The sequence below is a fragment of the Triturus cristatus genome, chromosome 6, assembly GCF_964204655.1.
Source record: "Triturus cristatus chromosome 6, aTriCri1.1, whole genome shotgun sequence".
Classification (NCBI taxonomy): domain Eukaryota; kingdom Metazoa; phylum Chordata; class Amphibia; order Caudata; family Salamandridae; genus Triturus; species Triturus cristatus.
The window spans coordinates 938537774-938558353 of record NC_140589.1 but is presented as its reverse complement, the minus strand read 5'-3'; the positions used below and the strand labels follow the sequence as shown (position 1 = coordinate 938558353).

Here is a 20580-nt window from a genome sequence, read left to right as displayed (position 1 = left end):
GCAACCTGGGGCATACAGATCAAGTTAATAGGGTTAGTGAATCAGCTCAAAACATAAATGTACAATGCTTTGGGCCACAACATACAGACATGATAATCGGCGCTAAGCCAGCTGGTCCAAGTGCCTGTACAGGTCAGTGCAGTTCCCATACCGGTAATGCTGGATCCATCAACCCAGAAAAGTTCATGCACATTTTGAAATGACTGCAAGACTACGTTGTCCTTAGCTTGGCCAGATGGCTGACACTCACAGGCTTAATACCATATTAAACTTATGCAAGAGCAAAATTACAGGAGAGGAACTTGAAGTAATAAAAAACAATACCTAAATGGTGGAACACAGTCCTGCCTATCATGGATCTACTTTTGGAGAATGGTCCAAAGTATGTAAGGCAGATTTTGCACTCCATCCTGAACAGAATGATGGGATAAGGGGGCAGATTGTATATAAAAGACCCCACTGTCAAATACAGGACACAGTGATGGTCTCCATTTTGCTCATCTTGATTGCCTTAAGATAGGGAGAGTCCTTCAAGTAGCGACCATCACACCTTGCAGTTCAGTTAATAGGTGAAAGGCGTCAAGTGTTTTCTAAAAAGGATCCCTTTTATGAGGAAAAAGCCACAAGGCAGAAAAGTTCCTTGGCAAAAATCACTGTACTTGATCGAAATGAAGAGTAATAAGTAAGGCACAAAACTATCATAAGCAAAAGAAGAGAAAGAGCCTAGCAAACATCCAACAGGAGGATCCAAGAGGAAATTCAGAAAAAAAAAAAACAGTAAGTGGCATCTTGGACAGGAAGAGTTAGGTAACAGGTGTTGGAGTGGTGGCCATTTTTAACTGGAAAGGATACAGTGTCAACAACACCCATCTCCTCAAAATAATGGGATACACTCTGGATGGCAGGTGCATGGCAAGTAATGCCATCTTTGATCTGCTGCCCTCATTCAGTATTAGTATTTTGGTTTCTCCTTGTCCCAGATTCCTGTACACAGATTCCACTGTTCCCTAACCCTATCCATAAGCAGAGCAGCCTGCAGTCAGCAGAAACCCACAAGGACCATTGCTTTTTATGAGACACCAGCTGCAGCCTACTGGAACTCCAAGCAGATATGCAAACGTGACTGCTGCACATAGAGGGGAACAAGCGAAGCTTCTTTACTATTTGCAGAGGGTGAGTCAACCCTGAATAAAGGAAAGGTCACAGAAGGACACACTCCTCTCCATTTCACCATGCCGACACCTTAGAAAGGCCATATGCGGCCACAGATAGCACAGCTATGCAGTCAGTCCTGGTTTGGAGATGAAGTCCCATGTACCCTGATATCCCTTTCTTGTTCTTATACAGAGACAATTAGCATTAACGATTAATACTTTTGTTGTTGAATATAAACTGTTACATTGGATGAATAATTCTGGTGCTATGAATATCAGTCCTAGCTTAATACAGTGAATTAGAAGTAATCTAACAACTCTGGATTTACGGCAATAGAACGCTGGGTGGATCGCGTGCAATGATTGGAACAGGAAACTGACAAGAAAGGAGCTAAATGGGCAAGATGTGTGTTAGAAGTTCTGTGGACAGCTGTCACATATTTCGCAATCAAGAGAAGACTGGTGAGGGCTGTTATGTATCTGGAGTTAAATTAAGTGTTATCTTTTAGGAAAGAAGTCTTTGAACTAGGTTTTTTTTTCCCTCTAGTACTGTTCGGGGTGGTGTCACTTTTGCAATTCAGACTTTTGAATGTGTAAAGTTTATGGTATGTATTACCAGTGTCAGAATTAATATACTGTAACAGATCACTATTCAATTGGGAAACAAAAATCAATTGTGATGAAGTCTTGATCTGGGAGATATTGGGAAAAAACTAGTACATTGGTTTTGAAAGCTAGAATAGTTCAATAAATTAATATGTATGTATTGGGAAGAGATGATGGGTTAGATAAACTAATTTTCTGGGTAAATGAGCAAGACTGTTCTTTATTTTTGTTTTACAAAGAAACTAATAACTGTGATGTATTCAGTTACTATAATCAATGACTTAACCTATTGTTTTCAATTATAATATGTATTTGTGATACACGATATGCTCCGATTAATTTCAAAGTGATCATTATGTAAAGTGGAACAGAATTGTGAATATTTTGCCAAGCGTGTCAGCTCGAAACATTGATAATAAAATTAATTTAAATGATCTACACTATGGTGTCCTCAAATAATTTTTTACACACATTTATGGTAATATGGTAAGGTTAAGGAAGCTACAGGTTTGTTGGTCAGGCAAATGTCCATTAAATTATCAGCTATAAAACATGTATGAAAATAGGATGAAAAAATGAAGTTCATCAAGGTAGAAAATATCAAAAAGGAACATGAAAGACAAGTTTGAGATGGGATAATGTGTTTGATGTTGCATGTTACAATACTGCCACTATACAACTAAAATAAAGGGAAGATGATGGGCACAACACAATGGAAACCTTGAAGCTTCTTTTTATCTCAATCAAATGTTGTCCTAGGTTTTCAGACACAAAACAAAAAGCAGTCACTATGCCATACAGATTTAGCAAAAGAGGTCAACAAATTTATAGCATGAGGAATTAAAAAACTCCAGAGGGTGTGTACATATACACTGTACTTTTTTATTCTTACCCATTTTGTGCAAGGTCAATGACAACTAAATCTTTTTCGAGAAGAACCACCACAGCATATGGCTCTTGAAAATCTGGAAGAACATAAAAAACACCATTGTATTCTTTAATTATGTCCTACAGTGAGCAAATGTCATTACCGTTCAGTAAAACATGCATTTAAGAAGAGCAAGCTACTAACCTGTGTAATAAGCTCTGAAATTGGATAGGGGTAGAAACATTGAACATTGCTTTTCCACTGTAAGTTAGTCTTATTAAAAAATGTTTCTCTTCAAAAGAATAGTCGAGGATTATCAGATGGTGACTTTCCTGTGAGTACTGTGGATTTCAGTTTTGGAACTCCACACGCAATCTTTCATGCTACTTTCTTTGGAGATATGTGTGATCTGTGCTTGCATAGTTTCTTCAAGAAATTTGCAGATATATATGTTCCTTGTTATTGCTGGGATGTTACTGCAATTGATTTGGGTATTTAACACAATGTAGAAGGTACTCCTAGTTAGGAACTATAGGTCTGGGAAGTATCTCTACTAATTTTGTTTCCTGTTTTCCCCCCTTAGCACAAACCTAGACAATTTCACACTAAAACGTTTCTGGTGAAAAACTGAATGCTTGGTAAGGTAAGCACTTTCTGTAATACTATTGTTGACTGCTGGTGGGTGGGAAGACACTTTAGATTAGACAATTTACCAGGTTATTCTCTCTTGATATGTATGTCCTCTACTTAAAAAAATGACCTTTATTGAAAATCCATAATGTATGAATTGAAGTCCTATGACATTATGTATCCCAGATTCTGGTATTCAACAGAGGCCCTATGTTAGGCCAACAACGAAGGGATTAATGTACATCACTGTAATGGTCACTCAGATACATTCTTAATGGAATGCTATCATGGTATTAGGTAGCCTTTTCTAGTGTGGCCATTAATCTTTATTTAATTATCCTCCTATGTTTCTAAAATGAAAACAGGAGTTGGTAATCCACCTGAAAACACATGATAGTGTATATTTCAAAGTAATTTTGTACCAGAAGACTGGTTCTGATGAGATTTGTATTTGAATTTTGTGTGATTAAGTCCTCAGTCTGGGGTAAGTGGATGCGAGAGTTAATGATTGAAATAATTTAAGAGAGCATCTTCAGCACCTGTCCTGACCTGATTTCAGAAAGCAAATGAGGAAGTCTTCTCTAAGATACTTTCAGCTCAGGATTGGTAGCTTGATTTAGTTCTAGGCTTAACTGTTAGAACAACAACGGGATGCAAGATAAAACATTCGCAATACAACACTGCTCAAAAGCTAAGGTATGTGTTGTTGCATTAAAGAAAATTGTAGAAATAATAATTAAGAAATTCAAAACTACATAGATGAAAATTGTGTGATAGTATTCCAACTAGGAAAATGATGGCTAGCGAACTAATAGAGGTATGTGCCAGTGAATTAAAAGGACCCATTAAAGACATGCATGGGAACTCTTACTAACATTTCTTAGTGCCAAAGGACCTGGTTAGCAGAACAAGCCTTTGAAATGGACCAGTCTTGAAGAGGTCATTTTCAGTATGCAGTAGTGGTTCAGTTGGCCAAGAATAGTTAGAAGTTACAGCACCCCATCTGCACATGATATCATCCTGAGGGGACGTGCCAAAGTATATAATAGTAATTGCATTTATATAGCACTTGCAACCCCTGACAAGGATTTGAAGCGCTTTTCTACTAGTAGCACGCTACTCTGGAACCCAAAAAGGATTATTGGTGAATTAGTATTGGGAAATATGAAATTAATGTGAGCGGTGGACATGTGAGTCTGTTAGTTAGATTAAAAAGAATAGTGAAGGGATAGAAAAGGGAAGGGTCTAGAAATTGTTTATTTTGAGATCATAGCAGTAGGAGGAGGTTTGGGATGAGTAAAGGAGAGATGGAAGGGGGGGAAGAGTCTCTAGAAGTGGGTTAGGGAGGAAGATGAGGTATCAGATGAGTCTAGGAGGGATACATAAGAAAAGGGTTTAGAAAGGCTTGTTTGGGAGATCTGCATAGCAAAAGAGGTTTGAGATGATGCAAGGAGCAGTAGAGGGGGAAGAGTCTAGAAAGGGTTATTTTGGGGATTATAGTAGTAGAATGGGGCTTTGGGGTGAGTCAGAGAGTAGAGGTGCAGGATATATTGAGAGAGGTATGGGGTGAGAAATACGGTAGTGCATTGGAGAGAGTAGTAGAATGAGGTTTGGGATGAGTCAAGAGGATAGAGGAGGTAGAGGATATATTGAGAGGGGTATAGGGTGAGATATAGGGTAGAGTATTGGAGATGCAGAATTAGGAGTAGAGTAATAAATATAAAGATAAATAAGTACATGGAAGGTGTATGTGTATGATGAAGGTAATATAACTAGATTTAAGTTGTACGAGTTTGGGGAAGCATAAAGACTGCAAGAGCAGGGAACGAGACTCTGTTACTAAAAATGTTCTTCGCACTCCCCATATGCAAACCATGTTCTTATGTCTACACAGCTCCATCCTGCAGTCCAGTTAAATTTCCCTCTTCCTGCCCTGGAGTGAACAGCTCAATACAGATCAGGCATACTGTTCGAGTCCTGAGGCAGCCTGTGGTAACTGGCCAATGCTCAAGTCAGTAAGTCTGGTACAGCTTGAGTAGCAAAGTCCTGGGTACTTCTGCAATACTCTAAAGTTCCAAAGCCTCCTACTTCTATCTGGACACCACATGGTAAACCAAAGTCAAGTTGTCAATGATTTATTCAGAAGGCAGTTATAGGTTACATTAACCTGTAACCATCACAATCAAATTATAACATTTAAAGGTCAACACTTTTGGCAACATAGATCTTTTTTTTCACTACATACAAAAAAAGAGCTAAATGATTAAGAACAGAGGTCCATGCACCTTTTGGGGCAGAGATACAACTCCACGTTATTACAGTGCTACTGTCTGTCACTGCAGAGTGCATGTAATGTCCCATGAGAACACAACTGTACTACTGGTAGCCGGTGGGGGGACCAACACTTATTTTTTGGCACTACATTTATTTGTCTGCATCAGATATTTACCCAGTGAAAGAGTGGAAAAACACACAGATCGGAAAGAGGGAGGAAAAGAAAGACGCCTAATCCATCACATAGGAACAAAGTTGGAACCTGTCAGTGTGAGATTCAGGGGCAGAGAGTGTCTGTTGGTTAATGAAAGAGGCAGGAGCTAGTGTAAGACTCCTAGACTAGGTATACAGTGCGCCGAGTTTCTGAGAAAAGCCTTGGGCACTGGCACTCTTTCTTTTATCAATTAAGCACTCTGCATAATTGGAATTAATTAATGCAATGACATTTGGCTAACAGGGCCAGACTGCTGTGCTTCAAATGTGATGTTTTGGACAAGTTGAACTAATCTCCCGCCATTTTGGCTTACTAGATGCGGACAACAAAGAAACTGCTGCTACTCCAAGGATGAAATCTGGAAAACAACAACCACTCCCCCCACAAAGGGGAAGGGGGCTACGGAGATCGAGGTGGTCACACTCATCACCACAGCTACTCAACATGTTCAAGTTACCACAACACCCAAAATTACAGCTGTGTGGCCCACTCACATTAGGTAGCAGGCCAAGGGGAGCTACTTAAGTCAAACCAAAACAGGGAAACTTAAAATGGGGTCTGCCTGACTTAATTAATCACAAGTACAGACTTTTACGGCTAAGGGGTGACTAATGAATTGCAAGGTCACCCTTCTTCCCCAAAGTAATACAGGCACTCACTTCCATCTCACTGACAGTACTCTCTTACACCTCCACCGCAACCACAGAGAAGCGCTAAGAAAACCTTTATCTTGGTTTGTCAGCAATATGTAAAATATCTACTTATGTTATGTTAATAGGCATTTGCTATAGCGCACGTCTTGTTGCCGAAGGGGCATTTCGGCGCTGAGATAACAGTCAGAAGCTGCAATTTAAAACAGCCAGGTTTTAAACTGTTTCTTGAAGCCAGCGTAGTCAGTACAAGCCCTAATGACCAAGGGGAGTTTGTTCCAGTGGTATGGAGCCAGGTGTGAGAAGGCCCGTCCACCGTATTTAGATGTGCAGATGCGTTGAGGGCAGAGAAGGAGCTGATTTTTTTAATCTAAAGTTTCTATCCGGGCAATAAGGTGTCAATTTGTCCTGTAGATATTTGGGCCCCTTACCTGCCAGAGATTTATGCGTCAGGCAGAGGACTTTAAAAATTGCTCTCCTCTTTCTAGGAAGCCAATGCAAAACTCTAAGCAAAGGGACAGAGGAGGTGCCCTGTGGCTGTTTATTAACCAGTTGGGCTGAGGTATTTTGAACTACCTTCATCTTGGCTTGGAGAGATGCGTTTGATGCTACTACGAGTGCATTTCCATAGTCTAGGCAGCTGATAATCAAGGCCTGGACGAGGGTCTTGCGTGAGTCCAGTGGCAGCCACTGGAAAATCCTTTTAAGGAGGCGCATTCTCCCGAAACACATACCACATGTGGATGTCAAATGGTCCTTCATCGATAACTTATTATCCAAGAGGATGCCCAAGTTCCTCACCCTGTTTCTAGGAGCAGGGGCAGGGCCAAGTTCCATCGCCCATCAATCCTCAGCCCAGTGAACATGAGCTTACCAAGAAGTAGTATCTCGGTCTTGTTCCTATACAGTTGTAGATAATTTGAGGACATCCAGCTGGAACATATCTCTCATACAGGAGATAAATTGCTGTTTAACATCCACCCTATCTTGCTCAAAATAGATGACCAGCTGAGTATCATCAGCATAAGAAAGTATCTCGAAGACATAGGACTTAACTAACTGAGCAAGGGGAGAGACATAAATATTGAAGAGAGACAGACTTAAGGCAGAGCCCTGAGGAACTCCCTTGTTCAGGAACACAGTCTTAGACTGGAAAGGACCCAGAGTGATGGTTTGAGTTCTATCTTTCAGAAGGTCGGTAATGCAGTGCTGTGTGTACCTATCTCTTGAAGGCGTTGAATCAGAAATGGGTGTGACAAGGTAACAAATGCCACCGGCAGGTCAAGAAGAACCAGCATAGCTGGCATGTCGGCGTCCAAAGAAAGGCTGAGAGTCTGTTACCACTGCAAGGGTGGTTTCTATGCTGTGTAGAGGGCGAAAGCCTGACTGAGAGTGAGCATCCAGGTAAGTTAACAGCTGCTTATTTACGTAAGATTCTAGCACTTTGCTAATTATTGCAAGAAGAGATGTGGGATGATAATGGACTGTTTCCGTGGGATCAAGGTAAGTTTTTTTTTTTAGAATAGGCGTAACAAGCAGCTTTCCATTCCTGGGGGACGGTAGCTGTAAACAGTGATAGAATACATAAAGATGTGACTGATGGAACAAGTGAGGAAGCAAACATGGCTATAAAGTGAGGCGGACACAAATCAGACGAGGAGCCAGATTTGATTTCAGCTATGAGGTCTGACAGTTGGATAAGTGTGATGGGTTCTAATTTGTCCAGTGAAGCCAGAGTTTCACAGCAGAAGTTAGCTGGGCAGGTGGAAGATGAAGTTAACATGTTGTTCTGAAAGTTGTGGTAGATGAACTACTGAGAGGCTGCTAGTCGAGCGCTCAGTTGCTGCTTTATTTGATAAAGAATTGCACTTGATTTATCCCTTGTGTCCGATCCCCCCTGCATTTAGAACTACTTTTTAGGACGAAAAAAACGGACTTTTAAAATCACTTTTAAAATTGTTTTTCTGAAACGCTCCTACCCTCGTTAGGCAGATAAATCATTTCCATCTGTCCCTGATCCCTGGGTGCTGGGTTTAGACCGGCCCCGGGCTCGATCCAGTTTTGGCGGCCATCTTAGGTGGGGGCACATTCGCCGAGCGGTCTAGTCGCCCTATATAAATAGTCCCTTATGGCTCCGCGCAGCGGACGCGAGCAGCGGACGCGCCGGACTAGCGCCGGAGTTTCGCCAGAGTTAAGCCCGTCTGTGCCCGTCCGGGCCCAACCGGGTCCGGGGCCAGTAGCTATGCCCGATGGGAGTCCCCAGCACTCCATCACGATCAGGTATACGAAGGATGAGCTCCTATCCTACCGAACACCGAAATACGACAAATGCTGCTATGTTGCCAAAGACGGAAAGCGCTTTAGGGGATGTAGAGTTTGCCACCTGGATGTAGAAGATGCCATCCCCACTACCTTGTGTCGGCTTGCCCTGCTTAACTGCAGATCACTCCCCTGCCACGCTACAGAGATTAACTCCCTACTACTGGACCACAAGGTTGATGCCTTGTTTCTTACTGAGACTTGGCTATCTGACACCTCGGGTCCGGATGCGGTGATAGCGCTGGCGCCGGGATATCTGATCTACCATCTTGACAGAGGCACAGGGAGAGGGGGGGGTCTGGCCATTTTATACAGGGAGTCACTGAGTTGTAAGGCACGTGAGGCAGGGGTCAAGGACTGTGAGAGCTGCCAATTCTCGCTTCAATTTTCCCCTACCTACACGTTGACAGGACTCCTAGTCTACCGGCCCCCTGGAAACATGGGTGATTTTACATCGTCACTAATGGAAACTACTACTCTGCTGGCTGCGGCCGCATCCAACTTCATCTTGTTAGGAGATCTCAATTGCCATTTCGATGAAGAAATTGACCCTAGGGCTACCAATTTGTCGAGCGAGCTGAGCGCCCTGCAGATGAAACTGATAAATACTGGGGCCACCCATGTCAAAGGTCATCTTCTTGACCCCATCTTTTCGAACATGACGGGTATATCCGCCATGCCTCCCCTCGCTCTTCCTTGGTCTGACCACTCACTGATCATGGCTAACTGGGAGATTAAGTGTGATGACACGCTCCCACTCAGGGAATTTAGAATAGATAGGGCATGGTCAAGGCTCCCGGTAGACACTTGGAATGCCCGTCTGGAGGACACTCAGCCTGAGAAGGGCTGTGACCCGGTGTCTGCAGATGTTATAGTGAGGAACTGGTTGACCAATGCACTGGACCATGTGCTTCCCCTCAAGAAGATGCTCATTAGGGACAAGAGAATGGGGTCTGCCCCTTGGTATACCCCAGAGCTCAGAACCTTGAGACAGAACTGCAAACGCGCGGAGAGATTATGGAGAAGGTGCCCGGAGATAGATAGCAGGGAAAAATATCGCATCGAACTTAGAATATACAAACGTGCTATACGCACTGCTAAGGCCTCCTTCTATGGGGAGAGAGTAAACCATGCTGCGTCCTCATCCAGGGAAGCTTTCTTAGTGATGAAGGAGCTTCTTAAACCACCTGAGCCTACTCCTGTCTATGATAGACCACAGGAAAAATGTCTGGAATTAGCCACCTACTTCAAAAACAAAATCGACATTATTATTGGTTCTCTCCCATCGGTCTTGGGAACATCGCCCCCTTCTGAGGACTTCAACAGGTCGGAAAATCGACTGACGTCATTTGGCCCTGTATCTACAGGTGAAGTACTGAAGGTCCTCGGGAGCATGAAAAGTGGCTCACCTCGGGACCCTGTCCCGATGCGGTACCTTAAGCAGGCCGCCCTGACGATAGGAGAGCCCCTGACCAATCTGATCAATCTCTCGTTCACTCAGGGGACAGTGCCGCCTGACTGGAAAAGTGCGGTTGTCAAAGCGCTTCTGAAGAAGCCGGGCTTGGACCCGCAGAACTTGGCCAATTTCAGGCCCATCTCCTTACTACCAGGAGTGAGTAAGATTGCCGAGAGGCTGGCGAACCATCGGTTATCAAACTTTCTTGAGGAGAATGGCCGGTTGAGGGACTCTCAGACGGGATTTCGACCAGGCCATGGTACGGACACGGCTCTGCTAGCAGTGGTAGAGGAGGCCAGAAACACCTTGGATGCAGGGGGATCAGTGGCAGTGATCCTCCTGGACCTCAGTGCGGCCTTCGATACCGTCAACCATGGGGTGCTGATACAACGTCTAGCTGAGTCGGGTGTCACAGGAGTGGCCCTGGAATGGTTGGCCTCCTTTTTGGAGGGGCGTACCTTCGAGGTCTGGGAAGGAAATGCAAAATCTCCTCCCCTCCCACTCCACTGCGGGGTGCCACAGGGCTCATCCCTTAGCCCCACGTTATTTAACGTGTATATGGCACCCTTGGAGGGTGTGGTGTCTCCGTTTGGCTTTAAGACCATAAGCTATGCGGATGACACCCAGCTAGTGGTGAGTCTTACACAGCTGGAGAAACAGCCAGAGACACTCCATGCTTGCTTGAGAGATGTGTTTGATTGGATGTCCAGGTCATCGCTCAAACTGAATGGCTCAAAAACTGAGCTGATGATCTTGGGTCATTCAAGTTTTGCCCTCTCGCCAAGCAGCTGGCCCAACTGCATGGGCACCCCGCCTGACCCAAAAAAAGAGATCAAGAGCCTGGGGGTCTGGCTGGAGCCGGACTTGTCCTTTAGGACACACGCCAAGAAGATCGCGGGCGTTTGTTATGGAATGCTCCGGTCGGCCCGTAAGGTTCTCCCCCTGTTACCAGAACTCTCCCGGAAGCTGTTAGTCCAAGGATTAATCATCTCACGCCTGGACTACAGTAACGCGCTCTTTCTTGGAGCACCAGAGTCAACGTTTAAGATCCTGCAACAAGTGCAGAACGCAGCAGCAAGGCTGCTGCGGAATGTTCCGGCCAGGCAGTCAGCCAGGCCTGCTTTAAAAGCACTCCATTGGCTCCCTGTTAAAGAGAGAGTTACCTTTAAGGCCCTGTGCATCGCTCACAAGAGCATACAGGGGAAAGGACCAGCTATTCTGAAGGACATGATTCGCCCTTATAAGTCTACAAGAGCCTTACGCTCTGACAATAAACATTTCCTTCAGACTAAGAGAATCAGGAGGGCCCGCTCAGGGGGCAGGAGTTTTTCTATCCATACAGCGCTCGCCTGGAACTCCCTCCCATTCTCGCTGCGGTCCGAACCAAACCTTCTCAGATTCCGGAAACATCTGAAAACGTATCTGTTCCCAGAATAACTGTAGCTTCTCTGTTTTTTATTAGTAGCCTGCTCTGTTTTTTATTAGTAGCCTGCTCTTGGTTTCTATAAGCGCTGGGATGCCTCATGGTAACCGTGCGCGGTACAAAATTCAATAATAATAATGTCATCTATTTTATTCATGAAATGGGAAGTTAGGGTGTCAAACAGAGTATGGGAGGCCACTGTGGCTACGGTGCATGCACAAGGGTTGGTGTGCTCTTTTACAACCTTAAATAGTTATTTCGCAGAATTTTCTGCTTGTACAATTCTATCGATGGTGTTTGCTCTACGTGTCTTTTTAATCATAGTATGGTATGCACCTAGCGTTAGTTTGTAGTGATGTTTGTCAAGAGCATATTTGGTATGCCTTCATTTACGCTCCAGTCTCTTAGAGTTATTTCTAGCGGTTTTCAGGTCAGCCATATACCAAAAGGGGTTAGGTTGGGTTGGTTTAATGGTGTACGGATTTTAAGGGGCAGCTATATCAAGTGCATCTGCGCGAGAAACTGAGAACGCGGACCAAGCTGAATTGACATCTGTAGTAGTGTCCATTTCAGGGGCCATAAAAGCAGACTGAAAGTGTTCTGTAGTCACCTGCTTCCAATGTCTTGCTCTCCCACATCTCCCCGAAGTGACTTTGGTAGGGATGCAGTTGACAGGAACTTTACATTTTAGTAAAAAATGGTCTGTCCATGTCAAAGGTTAAGGCACATTCATTTGCATGGGCTGAGAGTTGGTATATAGAAGATCCAAAGTGTGCCCGCTACATGGGTGGGACCTGATTCTATCAACTGGAGAGCTAACATTTTTAAATTGGACAGTAGATTGGACACCTCAGAATCCGATGCTATTACCGCATGGTAATTAAAGTCTCCAATAAGGAAGAAATTTTGCGTGGATAGCACACATGGGGCTATTAGTTCCACTAATTTAAGACTAAAGTCTTTTTTAGAGCTCGGGCGATAGACTATAGATCCTTTCCATATAACTCCGTAGGGGGTGGTCGATTTTAAATATCGTAATCTTAGCCCAGTCGGTGAGCACTGAGGTGGGTAATGTTACTTTGAGTGAGTCTCGGAAGACGTGACTACTCCCCCACCTAGCCTTTGTTCTCTGCCCAACTTGACTATTTTATAGTTTCCCGGGGACGCTATGGGAATGCAGGGAAGTGCTTCAGGATTGAGCCAGGTTTCTGTGATGAAACATAAGTCAGATGACTGGTGAGTTATCAGGTCCCAAATTTCTATAGCATGTTTAGGAATGGACCTTGCATTAAAATAGAGTCTCTTTAATGTCAGAAAAGGGTATCGCTGATGCCCCTAAAATATATCTCTAGTGTGAGTTGATAAGGTATTGGGAGCAGAGAGCTGTGTAACAGAAAAGGTGAAGTCGTCACAGTTAAGAGCCAAAGAAGATGCATTATAAACTAAGCAATTTCGACATGAAAAGGGGCCCGCCAGGTTAAATGGCTGCAGAGAAGAGCATTGTTGTCCGCTGTATCTGAGCTTCTTTCGTTCATGACCATCATACCTTATCAAGGAGGGAGAGTTAAGCTCTAGTGGCAAAGGTTTAGGGTTCCTGGCGCCTGGAGAAGATCGGGCGCTGATGAGCTTTCCTTTGGCGCGTTAGCACCATGGTCTGATTTTATGTGGTAATCTCTTAACAGCTAGACCGCCGCTGACCTAATATGCCAGCCGCTGACAGGAGGAACGCGGATAGCTCGGCTCCCTCCTCTCAATCAGCACAGGAAGTGCTGCGGCAGACCGAGGAGCAAGGTAGGAAAACAAGGAAGCAGGCAGGGTTATTGCCGTCAAGACAGAGAAGTAAGTGCAGCTTACTAAAGCTGGAGATGCTTAAAAAAATATAAAAAGTATTAAAATGAATTCCACACACCAACAGGTAAAGAGTATGGTACCGTGCTTAGGCAAATAGAAAGAGCTTCTAGTGACGCTTGCAGGCTTGGCAGCAACTAAACAAATCTATGCACTGCGCGTCGGTGTCAATGTCAGTCAAGGAAAAACTATATAAGAGATAAGAGTATTACACCAGGCTGCCAGGATGAGCTATTGCACAGATGTATGTGAATACCTTAAACTCACAATACATGCCACGCCAGCTCTCCTTCAAGATGAGAACGAGCCCAGTGTACAACCACAATGCATTCTGTGATAAGGGACCACACACCTAAAACCGCGACTTACTACTGTCAAATAGACGAGTACAGGAAAAGCATCCCTGACGTATGCCATCAAACAAAATACATAGCAGACTGAGATGAAGACCTACAGTGGTATGGTCATGTATTGCTAGGTTCTTGCATTCATCTAAATATTTGGTAACAATGAATTTTATGCCATGACCAGAGGCTCGAATAAAGCTGTACTTTCTTCACTTTATTTTCTCTAGGAAATTTTTCATTCCACAAAACTGATGGAGGTCTTAAAAATGTGGATGAAAACTGTTAAAATTAGGTTTATGTGGGCTAAAAAGTATAACTTGCTTTAAATGGGAAAAGTATCTGCAAATAATAGTGAAGAAAAAAAATTAACTATAAAAAATATTTTTAGTAAGAAGTCCTGCACCAATTGCAACCCCACCTCTCAACATAAGCAGAATAAAAACGTCGATCTTTGCAAAGTAAATTGGCAGTGTGCTTCACACCACTATGCCAGCAATGCTAAACTTTCGCGATTTCCTACCTGACATCTGGACTTCAAGTTTCAAGTTTATTTTTTTTATTGTGCATAGTTACTAAAAACCATTGCACAGTTTTGTGCTGTCAGTAAAAACATTGATACAAATGATAAAAGTGCTGTGCAGTGCTTGCTTAGAAAAAAAAAAGGCTGATAAAACCATTTGATGAGTGCCATCAAAATGTGGCAGTACAAGATGAACCGTAAAAGTATGACCCGCAGTACTGCTTAGCTGTGATAATGGTTAGTGTGACCTGTGATGTGCATCCATCATATGAAACGATAGTGCAAGACAGCCACAGTGCAGGGATGCGGAAAGTGCGTACTTGTCAGGAGATAGTTCCTGATGGCTAGGGGCAGGACAGAGTTTCCCATCATTGGCTGTCTTTTTTTTTTTTTGAGTTGTTAGAATTGAGTTTTAGGAAGCCGCTTCCAATTGATATGTCGGGTGCTTCAATGTCTGCCTAATGCTGGAGTTGTTTGTATGCTCCTATGATGTTGAATCAGATTTTTCTGTTCCGCCAATTGGAGGAATTTGACCACTATGCAGATCAGTTTGTGGCCCCTGAGTCAAAACAAGCCAACATCGCTTGTTGCCTGGTGCCGGTCCCTGACTGCTTGAGCGGGATCTTAAGCAGCTGTGTCCTCTCTTGCTCCAGTGCCATGCATGTGCAGATTAAGTGTAAAATGCCTCCTGGGCCTGTGTCGCACAGACTGCAGATGCTTGGTGGGCATGCCCTCTGCCATGGTGGAAGATGTTCGGTGCACGGTAGAATGCCCAGGCGGTGTTTTAAGAACTTTATTTTGAGAGTTTTAGGGTAACCCTGGTTAAAGTATTTTTGGGGTGCAGATGTTTTGTAAGAGTTCAGGGTCATCCAGGCATGGGATCTGGCTGAGAATATGGCCTTGTCTTCCAGCAGTGAGAGTTGTTTTACTGTCTTCCATACAAATTTTTTGAAGGGTGTGTGTTGTAACTGAGTGTTCCAGAGGTTGATGAGCCGTGTGATTTCAAGAGATTCTTGTAGGTAGCGTCTGCCCGGGGAGGTAACCCTATGCTGGAGTTCTTGCCATAGCAGCTGATTTAAAGTGTTTGAGGCAGAGAGTCTTATCTTATTCCAGCAAATGATGTAGGCGCCAAGCCTGGCCAGCGATTGTTTCATCAAGCCACACTCCAGCCTTATCAGTGCTGGTGAGGTGTATTTTGGGTGGCTTAACATGGTTCTGTATGCCATTATCAGGGAGCTGTCCAGTTGCTTCACATCTCTCCCCTGCATTGCTTCGCTGCCGTAGATTAGCGTGGGGAGTAGCTTGGCCTGTTTTACCTTCAGGAGAGGGCATTGTGAGGGCCCCATCAGTTTTGAAGATCGATATTTCAGTGTTATAGCGACAACCAAGCCTCTCCTTCTGATTTCTTCTTTCTGGCAAGTAAAGGAACCTTCATTATCAATAATGACGCCTACATATTTGTCAATGAGAACCCCTCCCAGGTGCCACCTCTTCTGTTGCCTTCTTTTGTTATTTATCGTCATAGCTCGTGTTTTCTTGAAGTTACTTTTCAGACTATTCTCTGCAACATATTTCTGCATTTTGTCAAGCAGATATTGGAGACCGACATGTGTGTGGCTGAATAGCACCACGTCATCAGCATAGATAAGGTTTGTCAGTGGTTTAACACCGAGCTTGGGTGCATGTCCATTGAAGATGTTGAGAGCTTGAGGGAGATGGCTATATAAAGGTTGAACAGAGTGGGTGCCGGCACGCAACCCTGCTTCAGGCCTTTGGTTGTGCAGATTTTTCTAGAAAGGGGAGTTCGCCTTCTCAGTTTCACCTGGACCCAGGTGTCAGTGTGTAGAAGCAGCAGGATGTCCAAGATGTCCTAAGGCATTCCCCAGCGTACCAGCTTCCCCCAAAGTTTCCCCCTCTCAACATTATTGAATGCCGCGCGAAAGTCAATGAAGCATAGATGTAGTTGCAGGTTGGCTATCTTCGTTGCATCGATAAGAAGAGCGAGTGCGAGGATGTTAGTTGTTGTGCCAGACTTTTTGCAGAAGCCGGTCTGGTGGGATTATTTTATTGGCGTCTGCCCAAGCTATGAGATCCTCCAAGATGGTGCCTGCAAAATACTTTGCCTCGTTGTCGATCAGGGACACTAGAGTATAGTTGCTAGGCTGGGCCTGGTCGCCGCTCTTATAGATCGGCGCGATCGTTGAGCCTTTCCATGATTCGGGTATTCTGCCTTGTGACCAGATTTCCGAAAATAGGGGTTGCAGGAAGTTAGCCCAGTCGACCGGTTTGTGTTTAAACAGGGCCGGTGGGATTCCATTTGGGCCCGGATCCCCCTCTCTTCTCCCTTTTGCAATTGGCTTCTTGATGGAGGTGGGTCGCTTGGCTTGCGCCCTGATGATTTTGTTGGATTTGGCATGTTCGCCCCCAGCAACACTTTGGGGCCTGCTCCTGGGCGATTGCATTGTTTCCGTCCGTTTGGATGCATTGGGCAGGTGTCCCCGGCATCGTTGCTCGAATAGAAATGTAAGCATATTTCCTCTGAGATGTGAGACAAAACTGCCTTGTGGTGTGGGTGGATAGTGACATTTACCTTTTGCAGAATCGGGCACTGTCGTTGCGGTTAGCATCATGAAGCAGCTTTGCCCAGATTTCATCTTCTTACTCTTTCTTGATTTCCCTGTTCAATTTATTTAGACGTTTCCGTTGGCCTCGCAAGAAGGTGCGGGCGCTTGAGTCTCCCGTTTCTCAGGCCGTTTGCCCGGAAAGAGCTTTCGGAGGTGTTGTGCCCTAGAGGCTTAAAAACTTTGCGGTAACATGTTCCCAGTGTGCTATTCTGTCAACTGTGCTTGTTTCTGTTGATTGAAAACGCTTGGTTGCTGTTTTAGAATGAGACTCTGTAGTTCTTGCTGCGCATTTGATCCTCCTTAAATTTGAGGTGTAGGTAGGCACCAAAGATAGTTCGTGTTGGATGGCGCAGGTTGCAGTATCTGACAGTAGAATTTCCTGTGGGCGATGGCCGCTGTTCTTCTTGTCCCCTTTTCGAAACCCCTGAATGAAGGAGAACAGTGAGAGGCTTGCGAACGTGTAATCTAAGATTGAACATGATGAGTTGGTATAATGTGAGGGAACGGGGGGAGAGTCCTCAGGGAATCTGCCTTTGAGGGCCCTGAGGTTTAGATGTTATAGATCTTCCAAGAGGCAGTTTTTCTTGTGGCTCTTGCTTGCACATAGTGAAGCGCATTGTGGCGGGATGCTGCAGAGTGAAGTGAGGATGGTGGTTTCTTCGCCCCCCGATGTGCCAAGGAGATCTTAATTTAGATCCCCAGTTACAATGAAATATGGGGTTTCCATTTCAGTTACGAAACTAAATACTTAGTCTATTAAATTCTCTGAATCTTTGGCTTTCCTTTTTGGGTTGACGTAAGTGTGGACTAGAACCACCACATCTTACCCTCCGTAAAGAGAGAGGGCAATCTTCACTGCAAGGGTGGCCAGTGCAGGAGAGCCAACTGGGGACGCTGAGGTGACTCTCGTTGTGGAGACGTAGGTCACCAGCCCTCCCGAGTGGTGTCCAAATTTGTTGCTCATTGTGGCCAGTGCTGAGAAACACAAAGCCTTGGATATGATGCGGTAGAGTGAGCCATGTTTCCTGCAGCATATTTACGTTGAAAGATTGAAGATATTGTAAGAAGCAGTGAGCCATTATTTTTGTCGACAAGCCGTTTGTATTCCATAAGCACAGGCGTAGAGGGTTGAAGTCTGCTCTATCCTTCAGGAGTTGGTCGTCATTGCCTTCCTGCAGAGATGGCTATTGTCCAAGTGATTGGCCTGAAGGCAGGCGATCTGCGCCGTGTGATATCTGGACTTCTGTTTTTGGGCCTAAATGGAATGCCATCTCTTCAAAAAGCAGCCGGAAACGTCACATCAAACTAAAATGTAATATGATGTTTAAGAATAAAAAGGTCTGTCTGACACCCTTTGGCCAAGCCCTGGCCATATCGCAGATGTTTTAAAACTATGTCATATTACTCCAATTTCAGTCAAACACGCCTCTAGCTTACAAAGATACATAATGCAACTTCTTGTTTGATATGTGACGGCAGCCGTGGAGTTTCAAAATGACTGCCCCTGGCCAGGGGCCGCAGTGTACTCCAACGCCTCACTCACAGCTAAAATGATGTTTGTGATGTTGCTACTGAAGGAAAATCAGATATCTGCATTACCAGTGAGAGGTATACTTTGATTGTGGGAACCAGAGAAGATCTGCTTCCTTTTTTTCTCTCTTCAATTCCAAATTTTTGCCTGCTGAATCTACGGAGTTTGGATCAACAAATGAAGTCAGTAAATGGAAAATGTAGGAATTCTCAGAAATGAAAGCTGATGCTACAGTCCCTCAGAAAAACACTTGCAGTGTCAATAAGGAGTAAAACTGTCATGCCACCTGCCAATGTATGGACCACAACGATCCACAAGTGTCCATACCACTTAGAACTTGCACTTAAGGCTCAAGATAAAAATCATTATGTAGATGTTTACTAAGGTACCACTTGCCCATGTAGCTTTTACAATTACTCAGCACACTCCACTGGTGCATAAGAGCAAATAACCCAATGAAAATGGCGATACCTGGAAGGAGGAGCCTAGCGCGCAACCAAGATGGCCGCGTAGGTGCGAGGCTCCCGAGGACCTCCGCAACCTCCTACGATTATCCTGAAATTATCCTGTCCTGGATGAGGGGACTATGTTGGTGAACCCGAGCTGAGGTGGCACCCGTTTTCCGCTTCCGAATCGGACCTCGGACACCGGAGTGAGCACCGATTGAGGTTTGCGGCCTTCCCCTCGCCTGACCCCGGAATTGCGCTGTGGGGTGATCCAGTGACAAAGTGAACAACAGCGGCAGGCAGGGCCTGGCGACTCGCGTACCCTGCACTTTCGCACCACCTTGTCGTTTCTGCGAGGTTATAAAGTGAGTGTAAGTTTGTGCGAGTGTCCAGGAAGGCCGCACTGCTTGTATTCAGAACTTAGTGCCAGCAACATTAAATTTTGCTTTGCTTCCCAATTTGCAAAGAGTTTACATCTGCATTTAATTCCATTTTACCTAAAGTGCAGCCACCATTTTGTCTATGAGCAATCTTGATCAAAGAAGGAAAAGCATACAGTTTACTTTCTCGCCTGGTTTGTGTTATTGATACTAAATGGCAAATCACTACGTAAGAAATTGAACCGCAGTTGTGGATCCATTCGGATGGTGTTATGCTATGATGTGGTGTTATGTTAATGTTCAAATGGCATTAAGCCATTGTACATTCACACTAAAGGGCGTCTTAGCACTAGCCAACATTGAAGCTGTGGCTAATGATGTCTCAGAAGGCAGATCAGGAGAAAAATTACCAGATTTTCAGGTTTTTGTTTTGATGAATTTGATCTGCTATTTTCCTGAGACAGTTTATTACTGTTTGATTGTGCAAAGAAAGAGAAGGAATAACTGACCTGATGTTGTTTACCATAGCGAGGAAACTGCAAAGAAAAGTGGAGCCAAAGATCTGAATTGATGGAAGGGTTCATACACAGGAAGCTTAGTTCACAGAAAGCAATGCGCATATTCAATTTATGATACATAGGCATTTAAAACCCACATGAGCAGTATTTGCCAACCAATGCAGTGAACGGACCAGAGGGTGATTGGGTTAAATTGACAACTCCAATCAATAGGTGGGCAGATGCATTCTGACTAGATAGCACCCAAAACATTTGCATAATCTAATTCTTACAGTCTACTAATATATTATAATCCAACTATATAGTACAGTGCAAACCAGGTTGATTGCAATTACATTTTTATTTACTTCTGTTAATTGTTTTTTTATCACTTGTGAGTTCCAGCCAACATTGCTTTGTGGTATGGTAGAAGATCATCAGGCCACTATGATGCTTTGCAAGGAAATATACATTGAAGTAACTGTTGCTGGAATTGATTACAGACATATATGATGTTTCAAGATATTACCATCATGCAATCTGTGGCTAAAAATTAAAATCCTCAAATATTTTGTTAGGGTAAACAGCTTGTTACTTCGATAGTAGACCATCAAGCATTATTCCCATATCACCATAATTTTAGCCCCTTATAGTTATTTTCATCCATTTCAAAATTGTCATAAACATTGTAGGGTAAAAGTGATACCTCCTACTAATGTGAAACCTTGGGCGTAGCTACCATTGGGGCAGTCGGTGCAGTCTGGTCTGCAACAACTGATGTTATTTCCGAAGC

General features: G+C 44.1%; 1 protein-coding gene across 6 annotated transcripts in view; it reads right to left on the bottom strand.

Annotated features, from left to right (window-relative positions):
- Window positions 1–20580, bottom strand: part of STXBP5 (syntaxin binding protein 5) — a 1306577-nt gene that overhangs the window by 630721 nt on the left and 655276 nt on the right. For all 6 annotated transcript variants that reach the window (XM_085611623.1, XM_085611620.1, XM_085611619.1 and 3 more), the window contains exon 11: window positions 2653–2725. In XM_085611623.1, coding sequence (XP_085467749.1) covers window positions 2653–2725 — 73 coding nt within the window. The remainder of the gene's footprint in view (window positions 1–2652; window positions 2726–20580) is intronic.